The sequence below is a fragment of the Scyliorhinus torazame genome, chromosome 3, assembly GCF_047496885.1.
Source record: "Scyliorhinus torazame isolate Kashiwa2021f chromosome 3, sScyTor2.1, whole genome shotgun sequence".
Lineage (NCBI taxonomy): Eukaryota > Metazoa > Chordata > Chondrichthyes > Carcharhiniformes > Scyliorhinidae > Scyliorhinus > Scyliorhinus torazame.
In genome coordinates, this window is record NC_092709.1 from 129,638,535 (window position 1) to 129,665,590 (window position 27,056).

The 27,056-nt window shown below is 44.8% G+C and overlaps 1 protein-coding gene across 4 annotated transcripts in view; it reads right to left on the reverse strand.

The window, feature by feature from the left end:
* Nucleotides 1-27,056, reverse strand: part of prdm5 (PR domain containing 5) — a 581,469-nt gene that overhangs the window by 437,827 nt on the left and 116,586 nt on the right. For all 4 annotated transcript variants that reach the window (XM_072496197.1, XM_072496195.1, XM_072496194.1 and 1 more), the window contains 2 exons: nt 23,430-23,598; nt 19,580-19,754 (listed from right to left, as the gene is read on the reverse strand). In XM_072496197.1, coding sequence (XP_072352298.1) covers nt 19,580-19,754; nt 23,430-23,598 — 344 coding nt within the window. The remainder of the gene's footprint in view (nt 1-19,579; nt 19,755-23,429; nt 23,599-27,056) is intronic.

Consider the following 27,056-nt stretch of genomic DNA (forward strand, 5'->3'; position numbering starts at 1 on the left):
TGACAAAAAGGAATCAGGGATTACCCGTAGTCACCCTTAATCTACACAGATCCCCACCCCCCACCCCAACCAACGCCATCCAGCCTCTGAGAGAGTACCATACATGATACCCCAGAGTTGTACCCCCCCCCCCCCAAAGTCTCCAGCTCCTCCCATCCACTGCCTCTTGTAAACCTCCTCCTCCCAGCTTTCCACCCCAGCTAGACCACTCGGACCCTGTTCTGCCAGGGTCCGATGGACGCAGCCCCTCCCCCCACCTCACTCCCGTTCACTGGCTGGCTTAAACTGGCCAGCGTGGAGTCCCCCGCCCGGGTCCCTTTCCCCCTTGCCAGGCCCGAGGAAAGCCCAAAGATCCCCTTTTAGCACACAAACCCCACATATCCACCTACACCCCAAAGAGCCCTCATTTCGAGTGAAAGTCCCATCCCTTCCCTTGTCCAAATATATACAACATTGGCTCCTTTAGCCTCTACACCCGCGCGCAGTGATACAAAAAAAAAGAAGAAAATACAGTCATGAGGTTACATCGGCACATGACCATTCCTCAATTTGTCAGTTCTGCCACAGTCCTTCTGCCTTCGCAAACTCCTCCGCTGCTTCCACCGTTCCAAAATAAAAGTCCCTGAGCTTGTAAGCCACCCTCAGCTTCGCTGGATATACAATGCCGCACTGCACCTTGCCAATGTACAGTGCCCTCTTCACCCGGTTGAAGGCAGCCCGCCTCCTCGCCAGCTCCACCGTAAAGTCCTGGTATACACGTATACCAGCTCCAGCCCGCTGCACCACCCGCTTCTGCTTGGCCCAGCTCAGGACCTTCTCCTTCACACAGTACCTACAGAAGCACAGAGTCACTGCCCTTGGCGGCTCACTCGCCTATGGTACAGGCCTCCACGACCGATGAGCCCGATCCAGTTCATATCGGGAGGCATCCTCCCCCTCCCCCAATAGTTTTGCCAGCATCGCGGCAAAATACTCAGTAGGCTTCGGTCCTTCAACTCCTTCGGGCAGCCCCACGATCCTCAAATTCTGTCGCCTTGATCTGTTTTCCAGATCTTCCATTTTTCCTCGCAGATCCTTGTTAGTGTCCATCACCTTCCGCATCTCCTTCCCCATCAAGGCAAGTTGATCACGGTGCTGCAATAACGTCTCCCCCTTGCTCTCGCACCTCTGCCACTGCGCTCGCCACCGCCGTCATCACCGGGGAAACCACCTCCTCCACCAGCGCATTCAAAACATCCCTCATCTCCTTCCTCACCGTCTCCATGCATTTCGTAATCTGCGCCAACTGCTTTTCGAATTCCGCAGTCATCACCTTAGTTATTTCTTCAGCCGTAAGCACTGTGGCCTCCCCTGGTGCTCCAGCCTCCATTTTCTTTGTTGACCCCGCGGTGACCTTTCCACTCCCCAGCGGACTTTCAGCCACTTTTTTCCCGGCCATTTTTTTGGTGTTTTTTGACATCCTTCTTCTCTGTGCGCTGTCTCCCGACTTTTACTGCCGTTGCTGGCCCTAGGACCGGGCGTTACTCCCCGAAAATGCCGTTCCCGAACGGGAGCCCTCCAACGCGCGGTTGCCTCCCACCCGCCGTCACCGGAAGTGAGACAATACTGTTAACTTACAAAGTGAGCATACAAGACAGGATTTTGAGGAAACCATGTGTGTGAACGAGAATCATCCCAAAAGCCAATGTTACACCATGATTCATTGGCTGCCTAAGAAATGTCTAATCAGCCTGTGACAGGCGAGAGTATTGTTCTGACTGAAATAAAGGAGGTTGTCATAGGATTTTTTACATTGCAGAAGGAGGCCATTTCGGCCCATCGAGTCTGCACCGGCTCTTGGAAAGAGCACCCCACCCAAGGTCAACACCTCCACCCTATCCCCATAACCCAGCAACCCCACCCAACACTAAGGGCAGTTTTGGACACTAAGGGCAATTTATCATGGCCAATCCACCTAACCTGCACATCTTTGGACTGTGAGAGGAAACCAGAGCACCCGGAGGAAACCCACGCACACACGGGGAGGATGTGCAGACTCCGCACAGACAGTGACCCAAGTCGGACTCGAACCTGGGACCCTGGAGCTGTGAAGCAATTGTGCTATCCACAATGCTACCGTGCTGCCCCAGGTTGAAGCATCAGTACTATTGTTGTAACTTATGAAGAACTGTATACATTCACGATCATTCTGTGCACTAAGGAACTTAAAGGGAAAGGGATGTAGTAGCAGATCCTTGAAGGGGTGATCTTATGAAGGGTCATGTGACCTACTTGTCCAATTGGTAATTAGCACGCAGGATTACCCAAGCAGAGTACATGGTTTTTGCTCGGTTAGATTCGAGAGCCATGACAAAAAAATTGAATCTGCATCACCCTGTAAATATTTGTTGTGTTGATAAACATAACCGTTCATTCATAACTGGCGAAGCCAAGTTGCTACCGTCAGATAACCTGAACCAGAGTGCCATTGGGTTCAGTGTTTCCCAGGGGCCGGGACATGGCAGGTGGCCATGGGGAAAGGTCCCAAACCAGAGAGACGCTGCAGAAGAAAGTCCCTGGCAGGGATAATGACACAGTTCAGAAAGAGGTCCCAATAAGTAAAGTTGAGCGAAAAGAACAGAGCTATAATATTAAAGAGAGCTGGAGTGAGCAGACTTGAAGCAAAGTGAGCTTGAGAGAAGCCCCAAGGAGGCAGCCTAAGCTTGGTAACTCTTCCTGCAGGGATTGGAAGTGGTGGTGTTCTGTTTGGCAAGGTCAATGATCTTAAATTGTGCTTGGAAGGTGAAGCTTGGAAGGTGAAGCTTGAATATCATCGGAGATCCAGTGGAAAAGAATCTCGAAAGACAGAATTGAAACCTTGGATGTCTTCACAAGGATCCACCTCCAAGTGGGAGCGATGTTTGAAGAGAATTCCAAGGCAAAATCTTCAAAGGTGAAGATTAGAAACTCTTGTGAGAAAGGCAAAGTTTCAGTGACACTGGTTGGTTGACAATGTGGCAAATGTCTCGGTAAACTGTGGAGTGTGCGGTGTCTGTTAATCCACATGTACCTCATACTTACACTGAATGTTAATAAGATAATTATTGTAATTGTTTATCAGTCTGAATTTGTATGTGCTTGCAAAGATATTGCCAAAGTAAAAGCAAAGTATGATCTGCATCCTTTTCCTATATTTATTTTGAGATCTTTCCAACCTTTTTGTCTGCTGTAATATTGCTCATCTGTCAAGCCAGATTTCACTTTGGGATCTGGCTTGTTCAGTATTATCACTCGGGATTGTAACACTGAATAAGATCTACCTACAACTTCACCAGCTAACCACAGACATATTGAACTGTTTAAAGAAGACTGGTTTAAAACAAAATATACAAAACATGCTGGTCAAAAAATAGCTGAGGCTAATCACTTGATGCGACAAGTTCATTATTCCACTGAAAGGCCAATATGAGATTTACACTGCAGACCAGTTACATGGAATTTCACACCGAGGGGTGTCCAGCTCCACTTCAAACAATGACACCTTGAAAGGAAGGCATTAGCATGCACAATACTGGGCTAATTTTAATACTTGTCAGAACTTCTTGATGCGCATCCTGTGGAGGACGAAATAACTCTCATCTCCTGTTGATTAATATCTTTAAATGTGTCAAAGGTTTCAGAGGTGAAAAGATCAAACAATGGGATTACTTGATTTACAACAATGAATGCAAGACATGCTAACTGAATTCCCTTACAGGAATATAGAGAGGACAGTTTTAAAGATCTGTTCTGCCAAACAAGAGGAGAAAGAACAAGCAAGAGGAGAAAGGACAAGTGGGTGGTTGGAGGGGGGGGGGGGGGGAGCGCGCGCGCGCGCTGTCTTTATAATTTTTTCCCTCGGGTTTAGTAACTAATAAACTTACTCTTTTTTTTTTAAACTCGAGAAAACCTGGGTGTTTGTTTCCTTATTAAGAAATCAATACATTTTGATTTGAAACGGTACATATAGAGAAAACAAATTTTAAAATCTTTGTTGTGACCAACCAAGGGACAGAATTAAAGGAGAACTGATTCTCTCCTTCTCACCCAGTTGTAACATGATAAGAATTTTACAAGACCCGATAAACCCACAGGTTCCAGTTAAAAATAGAATGACTTAATATGGAGGCAAACAGTCTTGTTATAAATGATTAACAGGGCTATCGGACATGGCAAGCTTCCTCCGTTTGGAGAAAATCAAGTTCGCCTTGAAAGGATCACGGTTACGGTTCACCCGGAGGTGGCAACCATTCGTCGACTTCTTTGCGGGAAATTAATCGCCAGCAGATGGGGGGGGGGTGAGTAGTTTAGATTAGAGTAGGGGGTCAATAAGGGTGGGACCTGTACAAGAGGGTTTTGCACTATATTTATGGTTTCATGGATATTGTTTATTTTGTTGTTGTCACTATACCAAAAATACCTCAATAAAAGGTTTATTAAAAAAAATGATGATTAACAGTAGCATAGTGGTAATTGTTGTGTTCTGTGACCTTGCAGTTGCAATGACGCGCACAGAACTTCTGGTGACTTAACCAGAATAATGATTTATTGATGAATATTCTCTCTGGAAGGCAACATACAAATACTATACAGACTAGGTTACTACTCGAGTTCCATAAACTCTCCTGAAACTACCCTATGTGCGACTGTCCTGTTGTACGCCTTACTACCAACTGATACGTGTCCCACATGATGTGACTGATCTGTGGCACCACCAGCTGGTTGGAGGATGCATGACTGACTATGTACAATACCATTCACAGGCATATCACCACAGTGATATTACTAGAGTAGTATTCCAGAAGCTTCAGAAATAAATGAGTGCAAAGACAACCACAGCAACTAGAGGAACTCAATTTAAATGATGAAGTAATCAGGCTGCGCAAAAAGAAACATCTGGTTCACTCATGTCCATAAGGAAAGGAAATCCGCCTTCCTTATTTATCTTGTTTGGTCGACAATATTGTTGACTCTTAACTAACTTTTAAAATGGTCTAGCAAGGCACTCAGTTGTAGGTAACTCACCATCATCTGCTCAAGGGCAATTAGGGATGGGCAATAAATGTTGGCCTTCCCAGGAAAACGAGGATGCACGTGGACACCAAGGTCCCGCTTGAGTATCCATCTCTCTCAATTTATACCTATTCAAATAATATTGTGACTTCCTATTTTTGCTACCGAAGTGGATAATCTCCCATTTAACCACATTATACTGCATCTGCCATGCATGTGCCCACTCACTCGCCTGTCCAAATCCCACTGCAGCATCTCTGCATCCTCCTCGCAGCTCACCCTCCCACCCAACTTTGTATCATTTGCAAATTTGTAGATAGTACATTTAGTTCCCTCATCCAAATCATTACCATATAATGTGAACAGTGGGGTCCTAGCAGAGATTCCTGTGGTACCTCACTAGTCACTGCCTGCCAATCGGAAAAACACCCATTTATTTCAATTTTTTTTCTTCCTGTCTGCTAACCAGCTTTCTATCTATCTCAAGACACTACCCGTAATCCCTTGCGCTTTACCTTTACGTAGTAATCTGCTATGTGAGACTTTGTCGAAAGCCTTCTGAAAGTCTAAGTAAACCACATCCACCAATTCTCCCTGGACATCTCTACCAGTTACATCTTCAAAGAATTCTAGTAAATTTTCCAAGCCCGATTTCCCTTTTGATTTTTCCCATGCTGACTTTGCCTGATTATACCACTGTTTTCCAAATGCTGTGCTACGAAATCCTTGATATTGGACTCGAACAACTTTCCTGCTACTGAGTCGAAACTCACTGGTCTATAGTTTCCTGTTATCTCTCTACCTCCCTTTTTGAATAGCGGGGTTATATTAGCTACTCTCCAATCTGTTGGAACCATTCCAGAGTACCATTCCAGAGTTCAAAGATTTTTGGAAAATGACCACTGTTATGGGCGAGGTGTTTTCAGAACCCCAAAATGTATCATGGAGTTCAACCAACCTCTCCCTTTAATGGATTTGTTGCTTTTCCAAGCACGCGGCTTGTTCCCCAGGTGTGATATTAACATTATGGGCACGTGGTTTTTAAACACAAAACAATGTTTATTCTATGAACTCAACTTAACCTTTTAAATAAACATTGGATCCCTTAACACCCCTTACTTCAAAGATAACCCTGAAAATAACACAGCACTAAAGAATCCCTCAAAATGTTCCTTCAAACATACAAAAGGCTTCAAACCTTCAAAACAGTAACACACCAGTCACAGTTAATATATATATTTTCTGTTTTATGGCAGAGATATATCAGCTTTGGTTGACTTCAGCTCCAGCACCTTGCTTTCTTCCTGCAGTTCTCTGGAAACACACAGACACACCCAAGTTGCTTTATCAAACTGGCTTTCTCCCTTCAAGCCGATCACAGCAAACCAGGACTTCTCAAATCTCTGTCTCAAACTGGCTTTCTCCTTTTAAGCAGCTCACAGCAAAACAGCCAAGCACTTTTAAACTGCTCTCAGCAAAACCAGCCAGGCACTTTTCAAAACTGAAACTTCAAAATGGCTGAACTGCTCAGCTCCACCCACTCTCTGACATCACTGTTTTCGTAAAGGTACATTGCTTAAACATCCATGTCTTAAAGGTACTCTCACATGACACCTCCCCCCAAGAAAAAAAAATAAACCATCAACTGCAAGATAGTTTCATTTTTCATTTTTGCACCATCCACTAAGAAATGTACACAGTAAATATACATTTTCATTTAAAGAAAACAACACACTCAAACAGGTATAATAATATAGTCCATTTTTCTTTGTTCTTCTTCCTCCAACCGAAATCCTTCTCGATTGACAGTCTCTTTGAACAAAGTCTCTGCACGATCCATCCATTCTTCTACTCCTCGGCATTTCTCTTCAGAATCAGATACTTTAGTTCAATCTGACCAGAGTCCCTTGCAATTCTCCAATACAGGAACATTGGTTACCACAGCTTTCAGGCAGTCAAATGCCTGTTGAAAATCCGCTGTCCATTGAAAGATTTTACGTTTCTTCAGCAATTCCATCAGTAGAGTAATCACGCCACAAAGCGTTTGCACAACTGTTCGATCAAATTCATTCATGCTAGGAGATCGCATTATTTCCCTTCGTCTTGAGGGTATCGGAAACTTCGCAAGGAAAGTGATTTGGGCTTCTCCAAATTCACTTTCGGCTAGGTTCATCACCAAACCTGCCTCCTAAAGTCGATCGAAGAACTCCATACTATGTTTTAAAAGTTCTTTCCATGTCTGGAAGTTGGAAATAAAAGCAGATTGTCCCAATTTCGCAATGCAATCCCTCAAACATGGGATAGGATAAGAGTCCGTTCTTGTAACTGCATTCACCTTTCCATAGTCCACACACAACCGTTGGGTACCGTCTGGTTTAGGTGCCATCACGATGGGTGAGCTCCATTGGCTGCAACCCACTTCAATTATGCCATTTTTAAGCATACTCTCAATCTCTCTGTTAACCTGTGCCAATTTTAAAGGATTAAGTCGATGTGGATGGTGTTTGATAGGAACAGCATTTCCCACATCTACATCATGTATAGCCATTTTAGTACTTCCCAATTTATCTCTACAAACTTGCCCATGTGATATCAATAACTCTTTAGTTCCCGTAACAGCCTCGCCGAACAGGCGCCGGAATGTGGCGACTAGGGGCTTTTCACAGTAACTTCATTTGAAGCCTACTTGTGACAATAAGCGATTTTTATTTCATTTCATTTCAGGTCAGTTCGTTTTTCCTCTGGAAGGTAACTTCGCAATTCATCCCAATTTTTAAGAACATCCTCATTTTCCAATTTAATTTGAGGCATGTCAAATTCATAGTCATCTGGATTTGGTTCGTCACTTTGAGTCAGAACATTAAAACCTCCTTTTTCTCTCCTTCCCTTTCAAAGTGCCTTCTAAGCATATTCACATGACACACTCAGTGAGTCTTCCTTCGATCTGGTGTTTTTACCACAGAATTCACTTCACTTAATTTCCTTTCAATCTGATACGGTCCACAAAACCTAGCTTTTGAAGGCTCACCTACCACTGGTGACAACACTAAAACTTTATCCCCACTGGCAAAACTACGAACTTTGGATTTCTTATCCGCTACCCGTTTCATCACATTTTGTACAACTTTCAAATGTTGTCCAGCCAATTCACCTGCTCTATTTAACCGTTCCCTAAAATTTGACACGTAATCCAATAGTGTAATTTCCGATTTCTCACCCACCAATTTTTCCTTAAACAATTTAAGTGGTTCTCTTACCTCATGACCAAAAATTAGTTCAAAAGGACTAAATTTGGTAGACTCATTAGGTGTATCCCTAGTTGCAAACAATACGAATGGAATTCCTTTATCCCAATCCTCTGGATAATCTTGACAATACGCCCTCAACATTATCTTTAATGTCTGATGCCACCTTTCTAATGCTCCCTGCGATTCTGGATGGTACTCAGTTGATTTAAAATTGTTTTATTCCAAAGCTATCCATAATTTCTTTGAATAACTTTGAAGTAAAATTTGATCCTTGATCCGATTGAATTTCTGTGGGTAGTCCATATCTAGTGAAGAATTGAAGTAACTCCTCCACAATCCGTTTAGCTGTAATATTACGTACTGGAATGACCTCTGGAAACCTAGTAGACACATCCATTATAGTCAAAAGATATTGATTCCCACTTTTTTTTTTAGGAAGCGGTTCTACACAATCAATTAGGACCCTTGTAAAAGGTTTCTCAAATGCTGGAATGGGTATTAAGGGCGCTGGTTTTATCACTGCTTGAGGTTTCCCTATCACTTGACATGTGTGACATGATTGACAAAATTTAACTACATCTTTATGTAGTCCAGGCCAATAAAAATGTTTCTGGATTTTAGCTCGAGTTTTTCTTATTCCCAAAGGACCTCCCACTGGTACCTCATGTGCAATTCGCAACACCTCCTTTCTATACCCTACCGGCAATACTACTTGATGATCTTCTGCCCACTTTTCATCCGCCTGCATATGTACAGGTCTCCATTTTCTCATCAAGACATCACCTTTACGGTAATAACACTCTGGTATACTCTCAGATTCCTCTTCCGTATATGCTTCCTGATATATCCGTTTTATTTCTACATCTTTCTGTTGTAACTCAGCCAATTTTCCTGAACTAAAAATATCCGCCTCATCCTCCACCTGTTCTTGTTCTTTTTCAACCATCTGATCAAAAATAGTTTCTGATAATTGCACTTCAACTTCATCTTCACTCTTTCATTTCTCCTCTTGTATTAACCTGTGACTTTGCGACCTTGTTACTACACAATCCAGAAAAATCCCAGGATATTCGTCCTTCAACCCTTAACAGTTGTCTGATTTTCGACTGGCTTATCAACCACAGTAGGCATCACTCCCACCTGCGATCCAGCTATCTCATTACCCAAGATAAACTGTATTCCTGGACAAGATAGTTTCTCTATTACTCCTACTACCACTTCACCCCTCTTCACTGGACTTTCTAACCTTACCTTATATAATGAAACACTACTCCTCTCACCCTGAATTCCACATATCACCACCTTTTCTGGCAATATTCTTCCCAAACTACATAATTCCTCATCTCTTATCATTAAAGATTGACTAGCCCCTGTATCTCTTCAAATTGTGACTTCTTTACCTGCTCCTCCTGATACACATGAGTAAACTTTACCCACACAAGTAAATTCTTTAAAGACATCTGGCACCTTCTTAACAATTACTTCTTACAGGCTGTACAATTGTTTGCATCTCCTTCGCTTCCCTTGGGCTCTCCTTTACCACAACAAACCCCTCTGCCTTATCCTGTTTTACCACATCAGCCTTCCCAGTGCTTTTCTTCAACCACCAACACTGTGACTTTACATGGCCTAGTTTATTACAGTGAAAACATTTGAAACTTTTCATTTCTCTTCCACCCTCCTGGATTCATTTTTTAATCTGAGGTACACTCTCTTTATTGTCTCCCATCAGATCACCTTTACCACTTGAGTATTTCTCATGTCCCCAGTTTCTATCCCTCACCGGCTGAAACGGATGTCGGAATCCAATCTTTGATTTATGAACTAATTCATAATCATCTGCCATTTCTGCTGCTAATCTCGCAGTTTTAACCCTCTGTTCTTCCACACGAGTTCTCACTACATCAGGAATTGAATTTTTAAACTCCTCCAAAAGTATGATAACTCTGAGAGCTTCATACATTTGGTCCATTTTCAAAGCCCTTATCCACCGATCAAAATTACTTTGTTTGAGCCTTTCAAACTCCATGTATGTTTGACCAAATTCTTTCCTTAAATTTCTAAACCTTTGTCTGTAAGCTTCAGGCACCAGCTCATATGCACTTAAGATGGATTTCTTCACCTCCTCATACGTTCCAGATACCTCCTTCGGTAGTGATGCAAACACTTCACTAGCCCTACCTACCAGCTTTGTTTGAATCAGTAATACCCACATTTCCTGTGGCCATTGCATTTGTTTAGTTACCTTCTCAAATTAAATGAAAGAGGCATCTACCTCCTTCTCGTCAAACCTTGGCAATGCTTGGACATACTTAAATAGATCCCCACCACGTCTTCGACTATGATGCTCTGTCTAATTATCCTTATCCATCTCCTCCAACTGTACGTGTCCCTTTGCGTCTGCCAATTTTAACTGATTTTCATGTTTCAGAGCCATTTTCCAAAGTTCAAACTCTCTCTCTTTTTCCCTTTCCTCTCTATCTCTTTCTTTGTTTCTTTCTTCTCTCTCCTTTTCTTTTTCCTCTCTATCTCTATCTTTTTCTTTCATTGCATATTCAAGCCACTTTAATTATTTATCATGTTCAAGTTGCTTTAATTCTTTTTCATGTTCAAATTGCTTAATCTGCAACTGGAGCTTTGCCATATCTAATGAGTCAGAATGTATCACAGGCAAACGTATATGCGCAGATACCATGTTAAGTATCTCACCTTTTCATATTTTGCTAGGCAGGGTTAACTGCAATGCTTTTGCCAAACCCTACAGTCTGTCTTTAGTCTCTGTCCGTAAGATATCACGTGTTACTGCGTCCAACCCCAAAAACCTCTGAGCCTCCGAAAGAGCCATTGTTCACAACACTCTCCCCACTTAAACTAAAATACCACACCGGAAAAGCAATAATCCTTCACTGTCTTTAAGTTCACAAAGGCCAATCCAATAGATAGACTCTTGATCCTCCTCGAGCCCCCAATTGTTATAGGCGAGGCGTTTTCAGAACCCCAAAATGTATCATGGAGTTCAACCTACCTCTCCCTTTAATGGATTTGTTGCTTTTCCGAGCACGCGTCTTGTTCCCCAGGTATGATATTACAATTATGGACACGTGGTTTTTAAACACAAAACGTTTATTCTATGAACTCAACTTAACCTTTTAAATAAACATTGGATCCCTTAACACCCCTTACTTCAAAGAAAATAACACAACACTAAATAATCCCTCAAAATGTTCCTTCAAACATACAAAAGGCTTCAAACCTTCAAAACAGTAACACACCAGTCACAGTTCATATATATATTTTCTGTTTTATGGCAGAGATATATCAGCTTGGTTGACTTCAGCTCCAGCACCTTGCTTTCTTCCTGCAGCTCTCTGGAAACACACAGACACACCCAAGTTGCTTTATCAAACTGGCTTTCTCCCTTCAAGCCGATCACAGCAAACCAGGACTTCTCAAACCTCTGTCTCAAACTGGCTTTCTCCTTTTAAGCAGCTCACAGCAAAACAGCCAAGCACTTTTAAACTGCTCTCAGCAAAACCAGCCAGGCACTTTTCAAAACTGAAACGTCAAAATGGCTGAACTTCACAGCTCCACCCACTCTCTGACATCACTGTTTTCGTAAAGGTACATTGCTTAAACATCCATGTCTTAAAGGTACTCTCACATGACACCACCAATGGATCGAAGGTAAGGTAAAGTCGCCTTAGTCCCAGATGATCATCGGCTGCTTTCCCCTTTGAGGGGGGAGAGCTGACTGGTGGTGATTTAACCTGAGGTTCACCACATCTCAGGTGAGGGGCAAGGTTCAGAAGGCGGGGTCTTCAAACCAATGAATCTACTATTTCTAGGGCCAATTCCTTAAGTACTCTGGGATGACGATTATCAGGCCCTGGAGATTTATCTCCCTTCAATCCCATTCTCCAAAACCATGTCTTTACTGATACTAATTTCCACCAGCTCCTCACTGAAGCTTGCGTTTCTCAGAACTTCTGGTAAATTGTTCATGTCTTCCTTTGTGAAGACGTGGGGAGGGATTCTCTGGCCGCATCCTCGGGCGATGGGAGAATCCAGCCAGAGGTCAATGGACTTCTCCATTGTCTGCAACTCAGCTGTGGAGTTCTTGCAGTGGGAGGGGTGGACGAATCATTTAAAATTGGATAGGCCAGAAGTAGTTAAAGATAGAGACAGCAATAAAACTTCTGGCTTACAGCACTCACTGTTGCACTGAGATGACAAGATTATTCACCAGAATCAGCACATCAAAGAGACTGAACAAAGAAAAAGGAACAAAGAAAAGTACAGCACAGGAACAGGCCCTTCAGCCCTCCAAGCCCGTGCCGACCATGCTGCCCGACTAAACTACAATCTTCTACACTTCTTGGGTCCGTATCCCTCTATTCATGTATTTGTCAAGGTGCCCCTTAAATGTCACTATTGTCCATGCTTCCACCACCTCCTCCGGCAGCGAGTTCCAGGCACCCACTACCCTCTGTGTAAAAAGTTTGCCTCGTACATCTACTCTAAACCTTGCCCCTCTCACCTTAAACCCATGCCCCCTAGTAATTGACCCCTCTACCCTGGGGAAAAGCCTCTGACTATCCACTCTGTCTATGCCCCTCATAATTTTGCAGACCTCTATCAGGTCGCCCCTCAACCTCCGTCGTTCCAGTGAGAACAAACCGAGTTTATTCAACAGCTCCTCATAGCTAATGCCCTCCATACCAGGCAACATTCTGGTAAATCTCTTCTGCACCCTCTCTAAAGCCTCCACATCCTTCTGGTTGTGTGGCAACCAGAATTGAACACTATACTCCAAGTGTGCTACTCAAAGAACAGAAGGTCAAGCAATTAAACCAATGGAGCCAAGAATTTATAAAGCTAAAAAGTTCGAGACAGAGCGACTGAGCCAGTGGGTTCATGATTTGGAGCTGTGCAACTACTTCGACCCACTTTGTTGTGGCAATAACATGTCTCTAACCTGAACTATGACACATTTGCAATTGACACAAAAAGTCAGTCGAAACAGCAGGAGTAGGAGAATGTGTGTCTAACAAGAGATTTGCAGATGCTGGGGGCGCTCAAAGAAGTGGTGAATAAACCACAATGGAAAGCAGGTTATTCTATGCTACCTAAAAAATCATAAACTGCAGGGAAGACTGAGAAGGAGGAGGAACTTCTTCACCCAAAGGGTTGTGAATCTATGGAATTCCTTGCCCAGTGAAGGCCCAGAGGCTCCTTCATTAAATGTTTTTAAGATAAAGATAGATAGTTTTTTGAAGAATAAAGGAATTAAGAGTTATGGTGTTCGGGCCGGAAAGTGGAGCTGAGTCCACAAAAGATCAGCCATGATCTCATTGAAAGGTGGAGCAGGCTTGAGGGGCCAGATGGCCTACTCCTGCTCCTAGTTTTTATGTTCTTATGTTCTAAGACAATGGACCAATTGTGACTGCTGTAACCATGGGAGGCACTGTTCCAGCTTCCTGCGAGGGCAATGATGGAGACATAGTTAACAAGAGTCGGAGTGGAAAAGTGCAAGGTATAAGACTAAGGAAAGAGGAACAACTACCTTTCAGGATTCACAACCCACTGCGGTGACTCCAGTGTAAAATAGGAAGTTAGGGGTGGCAACCATGGAGTAACGACTGCCAACAATTCCAGACCTCTGATTCATTCTGAAGCAGAGTACTTCGCTGGAGGACAAGGAGTTTCCTGTTCTAACTACGGCAGAACGAGATATCTGCCTAGTGACCGTAATGCACCCACAACTGGCCACACTCAGCCCAATCCAGTCCAAAGGTCAGACCGACTGATCACCCTGATGATCTCAAGTGCCAATAGGGGTTGGGGCAATCTTATGCAGCCTATCTGAAGTGCTGTGGTGGGAGAGGATCACTTGCCACTCAAGCTTCAATGGGAATGTGACAAATTTATCCCATACAGCAAGCTTCTCAACTCTAGATGAGAGGTCTGATCTGATGCCTGATTATATGACCTCCCCAGATGGAAGGGGAATTTTCAGAACTGACGTATTAATTGAATACAGAGTTATAATTGATTCTAAGTGGTGGTCGATTTCCTCAGCTGGTAGGAAAATGGGTGCTGGCGATATCCTAGATATACACTCGGGTTTGCAATTAAGAAACAGTCACCCTATTATCTTCCAAGCCACAATTATACGAGTGATGGGATCAATGCATAATCACCACCTGGTGCTCACCACAGTTAAGCATGATTGTGGACAAATGACAGGAGGAATCCATAAATGTTCTTCCTCACATGCTAGCCAAACATTACCCTATCCCTCAAGAGCTCATATGCCCCTTACGTCACGAATACAATTCAAACCCTCCTTCAACGGGATATTATTAGGCCAGGCACTTGCACAAACAATTCACCTATTTGGCCTATAATGAAGGTTAGCCATCAATTACTGAAAGCTTACTCTGTAACACGAGCCTGGCAGTTATGAGGGAAACACCGGGCGGGATTCTCCGACCCACCGCTGGGTTGGAGAATCACCGGGGGGGGGGGGGGCGGATTGAATCCCGCCCCGCCGCTGGCTGCCAAATTCTCCGCCGTCAGTTTTTTGGCGGGGGCGGGGATCACGCCGGTCGGGGGCCGTTGGCAGTGGCCTTCCCAGGCGATTCTCTGATCCCTGATGGGCCGAGTGGCCGCCCGTTTTCGGCCAGTCCCGCCAGCGTGGATTAGACCAGGTCCATACTGGCGGGACTTGGCTCAGAGGGCGGCCAGCGGAGTCCTCGGAGGGGCGCGGGGCGGATCCAGCCCCGGGGAGGCTCCCACGGTGGCCTGGCTCGCGATCGGGGCACACCCCGCAGGGCGGGTCTGTGCCGTGGGGGCACTCTTTCCCTCCGCGCCAGCCTGTGTAAACCTCCGCCATGGCTGGCGCGGAGAAGAAACCCCCAGCGCATGCGCAGGAAACACACCAGCAGTTCTGCGCATGCGCCAGAACACGCTAGTGCTCCTGTGCATGTGCCAACTGCGGAGGCCCTTCGGCGCCGGTTGGCGCAGCACCAACCACTCCAGCGCCGGCCTCGCCCCTGAAGGTGCAGAGGATTGCGCACAGGCCGGACAGATGATTGCGCACCTTCCGGGTAGCCCGACGCAGAGTGGTTCACGCCACTCCTTGGCGCCGGTACAGCCCACCCCGTCGGATACCGGAGAATCCCGGCCCATGTTTTTGTCACAGATACCCACTCAATCGAAGTTTTCTTCGACTCTCCATATTTGGACAGATTCTGGAATATTCCGATTATAAACGAAAATCAGTACAAGTTTGCATTTACCTTTTGAGAGCCAAACCTCTCTCCAAACAGAGTTCCATTGTGTCACAGTGGTTGCACTTAAAACGGTGTCATGTAAGCAACCTTCCTACTTACTCGAGATCGGACTCGACACTTCCACCTTGGAGATCGGTATGACTGGCCGGAGTATCACTGCCATTCTCAATCAGGAATGAGCAGGCAGCTTACGACGGATTGCTTATGCAACGTGGATACATGGGAGACCCTGAGAAGGCTTATATTCCATGTAAGCGAGACCTATTTGTGACCTTTTTTGTAGTGTGTTCATTTACGTACATTACTATCTAGCATACAGCTGATTATACAGTCTCCCCATTCACTGCTAAACATATTCATGAAACAAGGAGACACATTGGTCTCCTCAAAACAGATCAGCAAATAGACCCTGATGTTGCTAGAGCGACACATCGATACCACACTGCAAGTGAGGGAAATCCTCAAACGTCCATTGCTCCTATTGAACTTTGAATTGTACCCCACTCAGCCTCCCCGAACAGGCGCCGGAATATGGCGACTAGGGGCTTTTAACAGTAACTTCATTTGAAGCCTACTTGTGACAATAAGCGATTTTCATTTCATTTCAGAAGGAACCCATCATTGATGCTCAAGAGATGTATAGCAATAGACCCTCATAACAAGTGCATGGTTCATCCCACATTGAATTTATGTCGCCAGAACATGTGATACAACATCAATCATCACAGTACATGGAGATTGCTGCACTCATAACTGCGGTTACTGAAACCACCGATGAGGGTGTGAACATTTGGACTCTATTCTATCAATAAACGCGGTCTCTTCCCCTATAATTCAATTCTGGTCGCCACACTACCAGAAGAGTGTGGATGCTTTGGAGAGGGTACAGAAGAGCTTCACTAGGATGTTGCCTGATATGGAGGTCATTAGCTATGAGGAGCGATTGGATAAAACTAGTTTTGTTCTCTCTGGAATGACGGAGGTTGAGGGGCGACCTGATAGAAATCTACAAAATTATGAGGAGCATGGACAGAATGGATAGTCAGTAGCGTTTTCCCAGGGTGGAAGAGTCAATTACTAGGGGACATAGGTTTAAGGTAAAGTTTAGAGGAGATTTTTTTACACCGAGGGTAGCGGGTGCCTGGAGCGTGCTGCCAAGAAGCAGATACAAGATGATCAGAGGATTGGATAGGGTGGACAGTGAGAGCCTTTTTCCTCGGATGGTGATGTCTAGCATGAGGGGACATAGCTTTAAATTAAGGGGAGATATAGGACAGATGTCAGAGGTAGGTTCTTTACTCAGAGTAGTAAGGGCGTCGAATGCCCTGCCTGCAACAGTAGTGGACTCGCCAACACTAAGGTCATTGGATAGACATATGGACGATAAGGGAATAGTGTAGATGGGCTTTAGAGTGGTTTCACAGGTCGGCGCACCATCGAGGGCCGAAGGGCCTGTACTGCGCTGTAATGTTCTATGTTCTATGTACGCTCGTGACATTTAAGGGGTGTCTTGACAAATACATGAATAGGATGGAAATAGAGTTATACAGACTCCGGGAGTGCAAAGGGTTTTAGGTTAAATGGGCAGCATGATCGGTGCAGGCTTGGAGGGCCCAAGGGAATGTTCGTGTGCTTTCTTGGTCCTTACATAATAAGAGCACCTATGAAATGAAAATTGCTTATTGTCACAAGTAGGCTTCAATGAAGTTACTGTGAAAAGCCCCTAGTCGCCACATTCCAGCGCCTGTTCGGGGAGGCTGGTACGGGAATTGAACGGTGCTGCTGGCCTGCTTGGTCTGCTTTAAAAGCCAGAGATTTAGACCAGTCTGCTAAACCAGCCCCTGTGGTACCTATGGTAAACCTCTCAGCCAAGGTCTGCAGTTGAGATTAAAATGGACACCTTTAAAATACCTCAGTCAGCCTTGTTTCATTGGCAAAGTCTCCACTCACAAGTAGGAAAATATCCAATGTAGGCAATGCCAGGGCTGACCAGGCACCTTGTCAAGTATCTTCTGAATATCTAGATGACTAAATACCCAGTCGTCAGGCACACCACTGCCTCTTCTGCTGACCTGGTGACTCTGCAATGGCAGTATTCACTGTATACCACGGTGATGTTGTGACATAAACAAGGCAGGCTTTGCCACAGCTCGCGCCAAGTGCCTCAGGCAGCACGTTGGGCTGTACCTCTGATACCAATCCCAAGTACTGATGTTCCAGAAGTCAGCTGGTGCCTTCCTGGTAGCCCGTGTTCTGTCGACAGTTAGGGAGGGACTGTTATTGCTTTTCCATTTGAATCTAATTGACAACCTTTATACAGCTGAGGCAACTTGACAGAAGCTCCCCAAGGTCACATGGTAGGATGAACTCCAGTCTCACAATGTCTGGGCTGCCTGCAACGCAATCTCTTCCCCAACATAAACTAGGCTCTCTTCCAGAGTGCCCCACCACTTGAGGGACTTAACTGGTCCCATTTGACTGAATTTGTCCCATGTCTAGGGAATCACACTTATGCCCTGGTCATGGCGGACCAGTTCGCCAAGTGGGCTGAAACCTTCGCTTGTCATTCTAAAACTGCAATCACTGCTGCTGAAATTTTATTGAGTTCATGCTTATGAACCCCACTCAATGGGCTAATATAATGCCAATGTATTTAATGGCAATCCCATTTGGTTGCACACTAAACAACTGGGTTGCTTTCAAATTAAGCTATGACTGGGAGATTGATGAGAACATCAGAACATCTGACTTTGCCATGTATGGGTCCTTGTTAGTAGGATCACATGGTTCCAAGAGGCTGGAGCAGGTGCCAGAATACACTAATCACATTATTCCATTTGTAGCATAAACACTGGGGATAGAAGCAGATTAAAAAATACTTTGGAAAATGGATGTAACCATTTGAATACCAAATGAGAGACATGCCCATGGTCTAAATTATGGTAATGCCTTGGAATCCAACTGACAAACACCATACTCAATTGTGGACCATTTGAGTCCCTCAGTTTATTGATTTAAATCTGGGGACGATAAAACGTAATGTGCACAAAGTCATAACATATAAACCAGGGAAAACTGTGAAAGAATAAATATTACATGGACTCCTGTCTCCCTGTAGGGCCATGGGTCTAGGTCAGAAAGGATAATGATGGACCACCTTAGTACAGAGTTTTCTTCTATGACTCATAACTTCACGAATCAAGAGGCGGATAACCAGCTCAAAGACTGCAACATGGGAGTCTACCGCAAGAATTCTAGTTGGACAAAGCCTAGAGGAAGAACTGATGCTAGTTAGTGTTAATGTAATCATGAGACAGTGCCAGAAACTGGAGAAAGGAAAATGGAGAGGGTTTGATCAGCCAGTAGGGTAGTTAGGGCAATTAAATTGACTGTTACAGGAAATGGAAGCTTCTCATACCTGGAATGTGAATTGGCCAAAAATAAGTTAGAGACATCAGGGTTTGATGAGATGTCTTGATATGGTGTGTGTAAATAAAGTCAGATATAGCCCATTCATCTCACCCTGTTCAATATGTTCAGGTACTTGAAAAGGAAAAGTGGGAAAGTCCAGTTGAGGGTGACTGCCCCAAAGCAACTGAATGTCCGCAACGACATAAAGGGCCTTTGAATGGACTAACAGATACTCTGATGCACACACGCATGGTGATACAACAGGGTAAGATGGGAGATAGTGCCTCTGATACATCATTTTGGTGAGTTCCCAGTTCTTCAAGGACGGTCCCCTAGACATATGAAACATTTTACCATCAGTTACTGTTTCGCACAGTGGGCTAAACAGCTGGCTTGTAATGCAAAACAAGGCCAGCAGCGCGGGTTCAATTCCCGTACCGGCCTCCCTGAACAGGCGCCGGAATGTGGTGACCAGGGGCTTTTCACAGTAAATTCATTGAAGCCTACTTGTGATTATTATTATTATTGCTAATATCTTTGGTCTATTTGAAATTGCTGTAATTTCATGGAGGCCACAATTCAGGTGATACTTACTGTCTCTGCAAGGCCTGTTTAACAGGGAACTTCTTGCCACAATTCCTACATTTGAATTCCTTTTCTTCACTTGGCTTTTGGTGCAGAGACTGCAGGTGCTCAGCCAAGATGTCCTGGCTTTGAAAACTGCTCTCACACTGGGGGCAAGCATAGCCTTCTTTATCATTCAATATTTCTATGAAGATATAAAGCAGATGGTTAAGTTCTGTGCCACTACCAATATGTCCATATTTATGCTATATTTCAGTACTGTACAAAAAAAATCCAGAATGATATTTGTATTCAAGTTACAACCTTGAAAGAATTAATACATGATTGACAAAGCAATAAAGGCAGCGAGAGCTATCATAAAAAAATATATAGCATTCTCACATCACAACTAAACCACTCTAATTAATCCGGCTATTTTGCATTTTTGTTTCTGCCTTGGTCTCAATTTCTAGTTCCATGCAATCTTCCTTCGGTCTACAAACCCAGTGTACTGAAATCAAGACTTGCCTCTCACTGTGAAATTCTAACATAAACACAAGTTCAAACTTCTGGTTTCAAACTGGAATTCCTTAGATCGCTCAGTCTTTCCTTTCTCCTTTACTTTTCAATGTTTTAAAATCCAAATGGTCATATTACCAACTTGTGGTTTTGCTCACCTTTCCCAATCTTGTAACAGACCTGCATTTTGGACTTAAGACCCTACAACTTAACTTTCTATAAGAAAATAATGATATACGGGGCAGCACGGTGGCGCAGTGGGTTAGACCTGCTGCCTCACGGCGCCGAGTTCCCAGGTTCGATCCCGGCTCTGGATCACTGTCTGTGTGGCGTTTGCACATTCTCCCCGTGTTTGCGTGGGTTTCGCCCCCACAACCCAAAGGTGTGCAAGGTAGGTGGATTGAACACACTAAATTGTCCTTTAATTGGAAAAAAATAATAATTGGGTACTCTAAAAAAAATTTTAAAACAACAAACAATGATATACTGCTGGCTGATGATACTCATAGTTCAATCCCTCGTTCCTGTCCGAGTGTGTATGAGCGTGCACACACGTTTGGGAGATCCGACGCAACTAGTGACATGTCTGTTCGCAGAGGCAAATGCTTGTGTTACACAGAGCCACATTTTGGCCTCACTGTCATTTACAATTGAGTTAGAGGCCTACCACACAAAAGTGGTTGAGCAGCACCTTATCCCCCTTTCAACTCATTGGCCGGCTTGCAACCCTCCACCCCCCTAGGGCAAAATAGCGAGACATTATTCTCAAAACAAAGTGTAGGAGTTATCACATTTGTAAATGACTCATTCGAAGTAACTGTGCAGTGCCGCTGGAATCTCCATGGACAATTGCCTCAGGAATGGTCTACCTGGTTGTATGCATTAAAGCAGGAGAGTGCAACAACCAAAACTTGATACCGTCTTCTCCATCTTTTACACAATGTGCTTCATGGAGCAAACTAATTAATATCACTGATTTTTTAGCAATGAAGACAAATATCTTAGAGTCAGAAACAGGGGAATGTATAATAGAGGACAAAGAAATGGCTGAACAACTAAACATATACTTTGGTTCTGTCTTCACAAATGGAGGACACAAATCAGATACCAGAAATGTTGGGGAACACAGGGTTTAGTGAGAGGGAGGAACTTAAGGAGAAATGGTGTTGGGGAAATTGATGGGATTGAAGGCTGATAAATCCCCAAGGCCTGATAATCTACATCCCAGAGGACTTAAAGAAGTGATTCTCTAAACAGTGGATGCGTTATAGGTGGTCATCTTCCAGGATTCTGTAGAGATTCTGGAACAGTTCCTGCAGATTGGAGGGTAACTCCTCTATTTAAAAAAGAAAATAGAGAATTACAGACCAGTAAGCCTGACTTCAGTAGTGGGGGCAATTCTAGAATCCATTATCAAAGATTGAATAGCAGAGCACTTAGAAAATAGTGGCAGGGTCGGACAGAGTCAGCATGGATTTATGAAGGAGAAATCATGCTTGACCAATCTACTGAAATTCCTTGAGGATGTAACTTGTAGAGTTGACGAGGGGCAGCCAGTAGATGTGGTATATAAGGGGCTGATTTAGTATAGTGGGATGAATAGCTGGCTTGCAATGCAGAACAATGCCAGCAGCACGGGTTCAATTCCCGTACCGGCCTCCCCGAACAGGCGCCGGAATGTGGCGACTATGGGCTTTTCACAGTAACTTCATTGAAGCCTAATTGTGACAATAAGCTATTATTATTATTATATTTGAACTTTCAGAAGGCTTTTGACAAAATCCCGCATAAGAGACTAGTGTGTAAAATAAGTGCATTGAGTTAGGGGTCGTGTATTGAGACGGATAGAAAACTGGTTGGCAGACAGGAAACAAAAGTAGGAATTAACGGGTCTTTTTCAAATTGGCAGGCAGTGACTAGTGGGGTACCGCAGGGGTCGGTGCTAGAACTCCAGGTTTTCACAATATATATTAATGATTTAGATGAGGGAACAAAATGTAATACCTCCACATTTGCAGATGATACCAGGTTGTGTGGGAGGGTGAGCTGTGAGGAGGATGCAGAAATCCTTGTGTGATTTCGACAAGTTGAGTGAGTGGGCAAATGAATGGCAGATGCAGTATAATTATGAGAAATGAGAGATTATCCACTTTGGTAGCAAAAACGAGAGGGCAGACTATTATTCGAATGGCCCTAAATTAGGAGGGGAATGAGCAAAGAGACCTGGGTGTCCTCGTACACCAGTCACTGATGGTAAGCATGTCGATATAGCAGGCGGTAAAGATGGCAAATGCTATGTTGGCCTTCATAGCAAGAGGATTTGAGTACAGAGCAGGGATGACTTGCTGCAATTATACAGGGCTTGGATGAAGCCACACCTGGACTATTGTGTGCAGTTTTAGTCTCCTTATCTGAGGAAGGATGTTCTTGCTCTAGAGGGAGTGCAGGGACAGTTTACCAGACTGATTACTGAGACGATTTGAGGAGATTGAATTGGTTAGAATTGTGTTCGCTGTAGTTCAGAAGAGCGAGGGGGGGGAAATCACATAGAAACCTATAAAATTCTAACAGGACTAGACAGGGTAGATGCAGGAAGGATGTCCCGATGGTGGGTGTGTCCAGAACCATGGATCACAGTCTGAGGATACGGGGTAGGCCATTTAAGATAGAGATGAGGAGAAATTTCTTCACCCAAAGGGTGGTCGGCCTGTGGAATTCATTGCCACAGGAAGTAGTTCATAGAATCGTAGAATTTACAGTGCAGAAGGAGGCCATTCGGCCCATCGAGTCTGTACCAGCCCTTGGAAAGAGTACCCTACTTAAGCCCATACATCCATCCTAACCCCGTAACCCCACCTAACCTTTTTGGACACCAAGGACAATTTAGCATAGCCAATCCACCTAACCTGCATATCTTTGAACTGTGGAATGAAACCAGAGCATCCGGAGGAAACCCACGCAAACACTGGGAGAACGTGCAGATTCCGCACAGACAGTGACCGAAGCCGGGAATCGCACCTGGGATCCTGGAGCTATGAAGCAACAGCGTTAACCACTATGCTACCGTGTCGCTTGTAGTGGAGGCCAAAACATTGCATGCTTTCAAGAAGCAGTTAGATACAGCACTTGGGGTAAAGGGATCAAAGGATATGGGGGGGGGGAGAAAAGCGGGATTAAGCTATTGAGTTGGATGAGCATTCATGATTATAATGAAATGGCCTCCGCCTGCTCCTATTTTCTATGTTTCTAATTATGCAAAAGTAAATTGTGTAAAACCAAAAATGATCGAACTCAGGCACTTATCTTGCTACATTCGGGACATAGTGATGTTGATTTCTGTAATGTAGCTCATGCCAAGTACCTTTTTCACCAGATGGCTGTATATCATTGGAATTTTCTTCATCTTTGCTGACTACTTCCTCCTCCTCATCTTCCTCGATTTCCTCCATCTCACTATCTAGGTAACCAATTAGTAACTCGTTGTCTGTTTCAATGTCATCCACAGCCAAATAGAAGATATTTTCTCCTTCCTAAAAATAAATGGGAAATACGTTAAGTTGTTATTTTTATTACATGCTGCTCAGAGCTACTGCATTTCCCAGTGGGGACTAAGAGCTCCGTATTAATAGGGCTCAAATCGGAGGTTCGTATAGAGAGAAAACAGCATTACAGCATTGTCAGGTGACTTGCATATTTGAACCGTATCCATGGCTCTGATTTTGTCCACAATAATTTGAAACCATGACATGCAAAACGCAAAAGTTTGATGAATTAAGTATTCAGGAATGGATCATGTCTACACTGAATTCTGAGCAACAGTTGTTCAAATTAAGAATTTTATGCAGAGAGTGGTTAGATCTAATAGAAAAGAGTTACAACGTACTTTAAAAAATTGAATCAATTTTGCAAATATTCCAGTAACAAGACAGTGTTCACAAACTTCAGCAGCTGAACAATGGAACAAATACTCGGAGGTGATGCTGCCCAAGGGGATTATTTTTATGTCAGTGCAATGGGACTCTTCAGTGACCTACAGCAGGCAAACCAATGTCTTCATCCAATGTTGCAAAAGCTTGGACATTTATTTTTCCCCAAAAAATATATAGGGCATTTCAACAGAGGAATTCATCAGGCGAATGAGGCTCCGGGAATTCTTCCACAGACCCAAGAGGCCAACAGCGAACCCAAGCAGACTACCAATGAACCGGGACAGCAGACCGAGAGATCTGCGGTGCGGCAACCGAAGAGGAAAGAGTCGAATTGGACCCCTCCGGAAGGCCGCTGCCTTAGACTCGACATGTATGCTCAAGCAGTCAGGAGTCGCGTCAATGCCAGAGTCATCAGTCGCATTCACAAGACAGCCCCGAACGTCACCCAAGCACAACGCAATGCCATCCGCGCTCTCAAGACCAACCGCAGCATCGTCATCAAACCAGCAGACAAAGGAGGGGCAACTGTCGTACTGAACAGAACGGACTACTGCAAAGAAGTATACCGACAACTGAACAATCAAGAACACTACAGACAGTTACCCGCAGATCCGACCAAGGAACACATCCGCCAACTTAACAGACTGATCAAGACCTTGGATCCAGATCTTCAGAGCACCCTACGTGCTCTCATCCCACATACTCCCCTCATTGGAGATCTCTACTGCCTCCCGAAAATACACATGGTCAACACACCAGGCCGTCCTATCGTTTCAGGCAATGGGACCCTGTGTGAGAACCTCTCTGGCTACATCGAGGGCATCTTGAAACCCATCGTACAAGGTACGCCCAGCTTCTGTCGCGACACGACAGACTTCCTACAGAAACTCAGCAACCATGGACCAGTTGAACCAGGAACATTCCTCGTCACAATGGACGTCTCGGCACTCTACGCCAGCATCCCCCATGACGACGGCATTGCTGCAACAGCCTCAGTACTCAACACCGACAACTGCCAATCTCCAGACGCAATTCTGCAACTCATCCGCTTCATTCTGGATCAAAACATCTTTACCTTCGACAACAAGTTCTTCATCCAGACACACGGAACAGCCATGGGGACCAAATTCGCACCCCAATATGCCAACATCTTCATGCACAAATTTGAACAGGACCTACTCACCGCACAGGACCTTCAACCGACGTTATACACCAGATACATCGATGACATCTTTTTCCTTTGGACCCACGGCGAAGAATCACTGAAACGACTACACGATGACATTAATAAGTTCCATCCAACCATCAGACTCACCATGGACTACTCTCCAAAATCAGTTGCATTCTTGGACACACTCGTCTCCATCAAGGACGGTCACCTCAGCACTTCGCTTTACCGCAAACCCACGGATAACCTCACGATGCTCCACTTCTCCAGCTTCCACCCTAAACACATTAAAGAAGCCATCCCCTATGGACAAGCTCTCCGTATACACAGGATCTGCTCAGACGAGGAGGAGCGTAACAGACATCTACAGACGTTGAAAGATGCCCTCGTACAAACGGGATTTGGCACTCGACTCATCGATCGACAGTTCCAACGCGCCACAGCGAAAAACCGCACCGACCTCCTCAGAAGACAAACATGGGACACAACCGACAGAATACCCTTCGTCGCCCAGTACTTCCCCGAAGCGGAGAAACTACGTCATCTTCTTCACAGCCTTCAACACGTCATTGATGAAGATGAACATCTTACCAAGGTCATCCCCACACCCCCACTACTTGCCTTCAAACAACCGCGCAACCTCAAACAAACCATTGTTTGCAGCAAACTACCCAGTCTTCAGAACAGTGACCACGACACCACACAACCCTGCCATGGTAATCTCGGCAAGACGTGCCAGATCATCGACATGGATACCACCATTACACATGAGAACACCACCCACCAGGTATGCGGTACATACTCGTGCAACTCGGCCAACGTTGTCTACCTCATACGCTGCAGGAAAGGATGGCCCGAAGCATGGTACATTGGCGAGACCATGCAGACGCTGCGACAACGAATGAACGGACATCGCGCGACAATCACCAGGCAGGAATGTTCCCTTCCAGTCGGGGAACACTTCAGCAGTCAAGGGCATTCAGCCTCTGATCTCCGGGTAAGCGTTCTCCAAGGCGGCCTTCAGGACGCGCGACAATGCAGAACCGCCGAGCAGAAACTTATAGCCAAGTTCCGCACACATGAGTGCGGCCTCAACCGGGACCTGGGATTCATGTCGCATTACATTCATCCCCCACCATCTGGCCTGCAAAATCCTACCAACTGTCCTGGCTTGACACAAGTCACACCTCTTTAACCTGGGGTTACCCCATCTCTGGATCTGTAAAGATTTAATCACCTGCTAATGGTCGCATTCCAAGCATTGTCTGGCATCTTTGAATTTGTCTATATATGTGTTTCTGGAACATACCTCTTCATTCACCGGAGGAAGGAGCAGCGCTCCGAAAGCTAGTGACATCGAAACAAACCTGTTGGACTTTAACCTGGTGTTGTAAGACTTCGTACTGTGCTCACCCCAGTCCAACGCCGGCATCTCCACATCGTAACCAGAAAGTGTTATGCATAATCATAATCTTTATTATTGTCACAAGTTGGCTTACATTAACACTCCAATGAATTTTACTGTGAAAATCCCCTAGTCGCCACACTCCGCGCCTGTTTGGGTACACGGAGGGAGAATTCAGAATGTCCAAATCACCTGACAGCACGTCTTTCGGGAGTTGTGGGAGGAAACCAGAGCACCCGGAAGAAACACACAGACACGGGGAAGAACGTGCAGACTCCACATAGACAGTGACCTGTCATGATATTCAAACACACACATCATGATGGACACACTAACAGGCAAATCAGAGTACACAACACCACAACCAATCACAGACAAGAACACCAACCACATAAAAAGCACGAGCACGACACCTGGAGGCCAGTAGGTCTGGGGAGAAGGAAGCATGAAAGAGCTGTTGAAACACCACAAGCAGGGAGCCCCCCA